The sequence below is a fragment of the Olea europaea genome, chromosome 16 (genome assembly GCF_002742605.1).
Source record: "Olea europaea var. sylvestris chromosome 16, O_europaea_v1, whole genome shotgun sequence".
Taxonomy (NCBI): domain Eukaryota; kingdom Viridiplantae; phylum Streptophyta; class Magnoliopsida; order Lamiales; family Oleaceae; genus Olea; species Olea europaea.
This window is the reverse complement of record NC_036252.1, coordinates 14,434,006-14,442,213: the sequence shown is the minus strand read 5'-3', so window position 1 is coordinate 14,442,213 and position 8,208 is coordinate 14,434,006. Positions and strand designations below refer to the sequence as shown.

Sequence of the window (8,208 nt, the reverse complement as noted above, 5' to 3'; positions counted from 1 at the left end):
AGATCAGGAGAGAAAGTTATAACCAAAATACTAAAAGCTGTCTGGCGGAAAGAATGTATGCCTATGCGGTCGCATAGTATAAACTCTATGCGGTCGCATAGAATCCTCCCGAGAACTTTTTCTCAAATTTTGTTTACTCTATGCGACAGCATAAGTTATGCCTATGCGGTCGCATTGGTATAATCTGGGGGCCGTTTTGCAGTTTTCTTATACGATTGAAACTCTATTGGTAACCTAATTTCCACGCAATTTAAATACGAAAGAACGTCCAGAAGAGGGGGAGAACGTAATTGGAGGCACAAAAACACAATTTTGGAGGATTTGGAGAGGAAGAACAAGGTAAAAACAAGACAATCCACTTCAAGATTCAAGATTTCACTTCAAGAATCAATTGGATGATGTTCTTCCTTGGTTATAATTGTTGTTTTTTTTATTTCCAATTATGTTAGGCTAGATTTTCATGTGCTAGGAGATCGATGTACCATGTGATTTGAGTTTTATATTTCTAGTTTTGCAATTTGACATTAAAACATATTTCTTTTGTTTTGAATGATTTATATGCATTTATTGTTTCCGCAATTAAGGGCCCGTAATTGTGTGAGTTTGGGTGATTTATTCTTGCATTCGAGAGAATTGGAATAGATTCGACATAATATAAATCATCGTAGGGTCCGATAGGGGATAAAAATATACCGCTATGCCCTACGTGAATCTTTAAGTGTTCATAAAACTACATGCATTTTTACATATGCACTTGTCATAGAAATATAGGCCAGTGGTATGTAGAAATAGGTTTGATACATCTCGAGAGAGAGTATTGGATAGACTTAGGAACATTGATTCGTCAAAAATTGAATTATGTTGTCATATCGTGAAACTAGAGTTTAAAGTGATAATTGCATGGAAAATCGTGATCCTAGTGTGTTTAATTTCTATTGATTACAACAAACGTGCGTTCTCAACAATTGATTTCATTTTAGAGTTTTAAATTATTGTTTTGCTTATTAATTTCATTACAATCATAAAAGCTGCATAAGTAGGGTTTTCTTTCCAATTTTAGAGTTTTAATTAGGTCCACATTCATTTTGAGTGATTTGGTTTCGGTTAAGGTCGAATAAGTAAAATTGAACTAACCAATCTCTGTGGGACGATACTCGGACTCATTGAATCCACTTTATTACTTGTTAACGAACCGTACACTTGCGGTAATTTAAATCGAAAGAAAATATTTCGTGAACAAGCATATTTAAATGATGATCTATTGGTGATTGTTATTTAAGATATAATATATATTGTTGTTTATTTTGTTTTATCAAGTGTAAATCCGATAAAATCGTGTCTTAAATTGCAGATGTTTCATCTAATGATTGGATCCTCTAATTTGGGTGAGAATTTAATAGTTTTAGAATTGTTGTTTTCTCAGACCTTTCAATTGATGCAGCCTTTGATACTATAACTAAATGACAAATGAAGCATATAACCTGACTACCACAAGTGATACTGTTCCTCTGTTAATTATGAATTTGAAAGCCCTGATTTACATAATATGTATTTATATCTACGGTGGCTTGAAAGTAAGTGCAAAATTATGCTTTAAAACCAAATATTTGGAATGTCGAATGCCACATAATAGTGACACGACCCGTCCCAGATCAATTTGTAATGAACTCGACATATGTCCTGCACCGATAGTAGATACCAACTAAGTGTTGGACTCATCACCAAAGCAACCTTAACCTACTTTGACTGTGATGTATTTTTAAAAGAATTTTGATAGGATTCCTTTAGAAATATAGACTAGAACCATTTGAAAATAATAGTCAATTTTCTCAAATCTGTACGTATATTTTAAAATGGTGTACACCAGCTCGTCAAACACAACTCTTCAAAATAAAGTGTACAGGAATGATATTTATGCTCCAAATGCACAACATTTACAAAAATGCAGCAAAACCGTGATATGGATATGCTTTTCGACAAAAGATGCATGTATTCCAATAAATGAACTATATAAACTAACAAAAGAGTTATACATCTAATGATAATGTGTGGCTCAACTTGGCAGATCAACAGGCTCCATCGCTGCCTGTTTCTGCTCTCTTTTTCCTCTATGTGTATATATTAATGAAAAATGAAAACAATGGTTAACCATGTGCCACTTGTATACCACTATGCCAAGAATTACAAGGAAGCCCTCCAAGTTCATATAAAACCACATTAAATCCTTAACTTCCAAAATTAGAGAAATAAATCCAAACTTTATATTTTATCCATCTTAAACCCCTCAAAATATGTTTCATAATAAATTAAACCCCAATAAAATTCTTTATTTCGCTGAAGTCCCTATTTGACTTAGAATTTCAGAATTCAACATTTGATTTTTGACTAATTAGGATGAGTTGTAACAAATAGTCCCCAAGAATATGGATTAGAAACAAAATAAAAAAATTGTAGCCAGTGCTTTATGAGATGTGATGCCCTAAGCAAGGCAGAATGGTTTCCTGGATTGTTTTGATGCTACAAATAATTAGAAAAAAGCAGGATTTAGCAGGTCTTCACTGAACTTTAATTTATTCGTTCATATTTTTGTGCCTTGCTACGTTCACAATCTCATCAGCAGTACCTATGCATGCGTGTTTAATTTTAATCTATTTAGCCTTCTGACGATGAAATTAGGCAATTTAAGACAAATAACTAAAGAAGACGAGAAAGAGAGGGAAGAGAAGAATAGAGATTTTGGAGGGAGACTTGTAATTATATTCAATGATATCATTACTGGTAAAGAGTCACTTTATACATAGTCTAAACTAGGATCAACAAGGAAAGTAGGGTTTCCTCTACAAAGGAAACCAAATAAGTTGTTCTACAAGAAAATAATGAAAATACTATAAAATCCTCATTGATTTAATTTCTCATAGGTGTAGTATATACATTCCATGTTGAATCATTTCTGCTCGACTGAAAAGAATTCTACTCTAACGAGGTATAATCCAGATAGGTGTCCAAAACTTTTCATCCTGCCAACTGATAGAAGCCATCTTCAGTAATCCTGGTAGCCAATAGTTGGATGACCCTTCCAATGCACCAATACCCCCAAAAGTTTTAGACACTAAGGTGACGTCAAGGAGTATGTAGAACACGAAGAGGAGTATACATCCCAACATTCATTGTGAAGTAGTTCAGAGTTCCTAAAAGATGAAGTCACAGTCGGGTCAACTAAAATAATCGTCCTTCAAGTGCTCAAATCCCACCACAATAGTGCTCATAAAATGAATTACTGTAGTGATACAACTAAAAGCATCAGCAACTTAATTTTTTACTCTGGCCTGTGGTGAACAAAAGCATACTCTTAAAAAATTCAACCTACTTAATATATTGTTTACTTAAATTAGGACGGAAATTAATGTAATAAAGAGCATGATGATCAGAATAGAGAATGCTCTTCGGTAATAAATAATATTGTTAGTAACGGAGAAATTGGATAATAGCATAGAACTCTTTACATAAGTAGAATACATCTACCTAGCCTCATTTAATTTCTCACTAGAGAAAGTGATGGGTAGACCATATTGACTTAAGCCACCATCTATACCAACACCCGAAGCATCACAGGTATTCTAAATAACGTAGAAGGATCAGGGTTGTATGAAAAGTGAGCTTCAATCAACTTTTGCTCAATGGCGAAGACGGCTTTCGGGGCCAAGTGTTCCAATGAAAATTCCCTTTTTTCATACTCTCGGTGATGGGGGCTGTAAGAGAACTATACCCTTGAACGAATCTCCTATAAAAGGAAGTTGACCTGAAAAAGCTATGGGCTTCAGTCAACATTGTAGATTTAGGCCAATCATGAATAACAAAGATTTTAGCTGGATCAGCAAAAATATCCTGGCCAAAAATGATGAACCCTAAGAAGAGAATTTATGACCGTAGGAATGAACACCTTTTAACGTTAGCATACAACTTCGTAGAACAAAGAGTGAAAGCCTCGCCAAAGGTAATCTAAATGCAATTTGATTACATCTATCTAGTAAAGCATCAATTTGCCTATTTAGTTCAAATCACTTAGTGGGATTTATCTTATAGTGGGGACGATTTGATAACATGTTGAATATTTCACATGGGAATAGCTCATCGGGTAGGTTGGCGAGGGTGATATCACTGAACTCTTAGCAAATGAGTGACCTCAAGTGAAAGTCAATGTGTGACTCAGTAGAGGAATGTGAACAAGCTTAAATAACCAAAGCAAATATTAGTCCATTTCCATGACCCTCACACTCAAAGTCCTTAAAGGACAAAAACTGAATCCGGGTATCTGCACCATCCAATGGTTTTCACGATGGGCATTGGTTTCCACGATTTATGCCAAGTATTTCTCCCAATTTACCCAAAAATATCTATATATAATTTTAACATATCATGCAGACTTCATCAGAGATATGTCCAACTAAAGAAGAGAAACCATATGTATATGTATCATGCTTCTGACTTCTTAAAACGGGAAGACATATATATATACCAAGTAGACATCGAACAAGCATTGAATACTATAAGCTAATAAAATGGATGCAGAAAGAAACTGATATGAATTTAGTAACACAAGTTGTAAGTAAAATACCATCTTCTAACAAAAGCAGCTAGTAAAGAAACATGCAACACTCTAGTGAGCTCAAGACTTAAAAATGTGCTGGCCAAAGAGAAGAAAATAGTTATAGGAGTCAATAACTATCCAAACGGTGCATTGATTAATGGTGGTCATCGACGGTGATGGACTGATTTACGATGGTTGTCGACGACATGGGTTTTTAATGATTCGAATAAGAAAGGGGAGTGAGTTTAGGGTTAGTGAGTGTTTGTATGATAGATTGAGTTGTATTTTTTTTGTTTTTGTTTTTGGTTTCACTTTTTTTTTCCTTCTTCTTCTTTTTTTTTTTTCTAGTTAAATTTGATAATTGAGTTATTTGAATGTGACATTTTTTCAGTTTTTTGTACAACTTTTCATATAGTCAAATCTCATTTAATGAAGAATATGTAGGGTATTTAAATTGTCTAGAGGGATAAAAACGTCCAAAAATAACAATCTTGCTAAGACTTTTAAAATGTGACATTTTTGAAAATTCAAAACCAAAAATTGACTGTACATGTATGATCATTTTTTGGAATTTTATCTTCCGTTTAAAGCATATATTCTGTACAGGCCGTGGGTAGTCGAATATTTAAAACAATGCTTGAGTGTTCGATTCACCACTCTCAGGTTGGATCCTTTACCACCTATCCACACTAAATTAGGACTGCAGCTTCTCAAATGACATCTTTGATAATAATTGGGACCTAAAACCGTATTTACGAATGAAAGTATGAAATTTCTTCCTGCACCATTGCTACGAAACACTTGCATACATGCTCTGATGCCAGTTTAACTAATGCTTCTTTTGTGGTGACCATCCTGTTTATGGTTTTCTTATCTGTCAAATTAAGATTCTTCTTCTTCTTTTTTCTTTTTTTCTTTTCTTTTCTTTTTTTTTTTTTTTTTTTTAACCAGAGATGCCATCCTGAAGTAATCAGTTTACAATGTGCGGATTCAAGTGTGTGAGAGTGTGTATACATATGGTCCAGACTCCAGAGTCCTTTTACGGTGGGTTATGATCTGCTCGTTTACAAATGTAACATCACACCAAGAAAATATTCTCTTTGTTCAAGTGTTGTGTGTACCTTAAATATATAAGCATAATTGGAATCAAAACGGTTGGTTTAGTTCTCCATTTTCCATTTTTGGTTTCAAAACGATTTTTAGTTTTCCTCGAAAACGGCACGTTTTGGGCGTTTTCCGTGTTTTGGAAATTATAACTGAAAACACTCAAAATGATAAAAAGTCGTTCTGCATTTTTAATTATAAATGTTAACTCATTTTTGAAAATGTATTTTCAAAAACGACGGACCAAATGTGTTTTCCGTGTTTTCGAATACGGAAAATGGAAAATGGCCCGAAAACCCCAAACCAACCGTAGCCTAAGCATTTTATTTCTTAAGAGTACAGGTATTGAAGAGATTGTTTGAAAATTGTTAACAAAAAAAATTGATTTTTTTATCAATCTTTGACCAATTGTTTGGATGGATCTTGTTGGTTGAATTTGGCACAAAATGGGTTGAACACATTCTACTCCTCGAATAGATGTGTTTGGTATGTTTGGAACTCAAAAACTATTTTTCTGATGAATGAGAAATCGGTCAATAGAGTCGGGTTGAGAAACATGATTTTTGGAAAAATTAAAATTCAAAAACCTAAATGACCGCTCGAGCGGCCTAGTTACTGAAAAAAACGCTCAAGTGATGAGGCTAGCAATCAGCAGGCGATCAATGAACCTGTGCAACTTTTTGTCAGCAAGTTGATTTTGTGTTGTGCCTATGATCATTCAAGCTCTATAAATTGGGCACTCTATGATTGTTTCATTCACTCTAATTACATGAAATCATTGTTTACATTAACATCGAATCTATAGCAAAATTTTTGCATCAAATTTGTCTTTCATTTCATACAAAAATTCGCCGTCTCTTATGTTTTTGAAGTGCTGCCATTACAAGAACTTATCATTGTTTCCTGGGAGACGATTGCTAATCCACAAGTGTTACAATTTCATCTTAAGGACAAAGAGTTCAACTCTTCCCTCGATCTTCTTGCATTCCAATTTCTAAATTTGTGTTTGTTTGGGTTTGTATCCATTTTTCGATCAGATAGGTTATTAAGTGCTATTATTTATTTCCAAAAAAAAGAAATCACTTCCTCACAATTTTTATAACAATCTTAAAAATAATTTTTTGAAATGATTTCTTTATTTAATTTCTATTTTACTCGATTAAACTGAAATTCATTTTCAGTTTAACTTTTCTACTCTCTCTTGATGTTGTTGAAATTAGAACCAGTTCCATCTTCTGTTTGTTTGGAAATAAATACCATTAATGATACTACCAATGTTACTTAGGTTGTCATTTTCGTAATTGTCGTTCTACTGATTATAATTTTCTCTAATCAACCTCTGTGTCACATGGAGAGAAACTGAATAAACTTTAGTGGGTTTGATCTTTAAAAAATGGCAATAGAAGATGTTCTATCCAACAAAACTCAGTTTGGCAAAATTTTTGAATGAAGATACTCTCACTGTACAAGAAGGGAAAAACAATAGAACATTATTGATTGTATTAGATGCTTGGAAACATTCAGACTTTTTATGTAAGAATTACATATTGAATAGTTTGGCTAACATATTATACAATGCGTATAGTTCCATGAAATCTCCTAAAAAGTTATGAGCATCCCTGGAGAAGAAATATAAAACTGAAGAGGTCAGAAAAAAGTTCATCGTCGAAAAATTATTGGACTACAAAATTGTAAATTTCAAAATGGTGATCAGTCAAGTACAAGAACTGTGGCTACTTCTCCATGACATTCACATTGAGAACATCTCTCTAAGTGAAACTTTTCATGTGGCTATAATTATCAAGAAACTTCCACCTATATAGAAGAACTTCAAGAACTATCTCAAACAAAAGTGCAAAGAGATGAACATTGAAGAACTCATAGTTCAGTTGAGGATTGACGTAGATAATAGCAAGTCGGACAAATAAATTGGAAGGCAAATATCACAAGCAAAGGCAAACGTGGTGGGGATCAATGCAAAGAGCAAAAAAGAGTACGCATTTTTAGGAATCCTTTTAAGTAAAGAAACAATAAAAATGCAAAGAATTTCAAGGACAATTGATATAATTGTGGAAAAGCCGGACATAGCTCAAATGAATGTTACAAACAAAGAAAGCAAGCTGAAGCAAATATCAGTGAATTAGATACATATCTAATGGAATATCAAATATCAATTTGTCAGCTTTTGTTTCAGAACGCAATAATATCGGATATCCCATGAAATGGTGGATGGACATGGGTGCTACTTAGCACATTTGTGCTGAAAAGACTATGTTCTTATCTTATACTCCAATAAACGGTGAGAACTTGTTCATTGGGAACTCTTCAAGTTTGAAGGTGTAAGGGAGAGTCAAGGTGGTATTGAAGACGATATCAGGCAACGAACTCAACCTTAACAGTGTGCTTTAGAATTAATTCATTTGGTTGAAAAAAAACATAACACTTCTAGAATTAATTCACAGAGATATATGTAACTTAAAATTTGTGCAAGCTAAAGGTAGTAAAATGTATTTCAT

The 8,208-nt window shown here is 33.5% G+C and overlaps 1 protein-coding gene across 1 annotated transcript in view; it reads left to right on the top strand.

Moving 5' to 3' along the window:
* Nucleotides 1-8,088, top strand: part of LOC111412666 — an 18,100-nt gene extending 10,012 nt beyond the window's left edge. The window contains exon 4 of the mRNA XM_023043593.1: nt 8,023-8,088. Within this exon, the coding sequence (XP_022899361.1) occupies nt 8,023-8,088 (66 nt within the window). The remainder of the gene's footprint in view (nt 1-8,022) is intronic.
* The last annotated feature ends 120 nt before the right edge of the window (nt 8,089-8,208 follow it).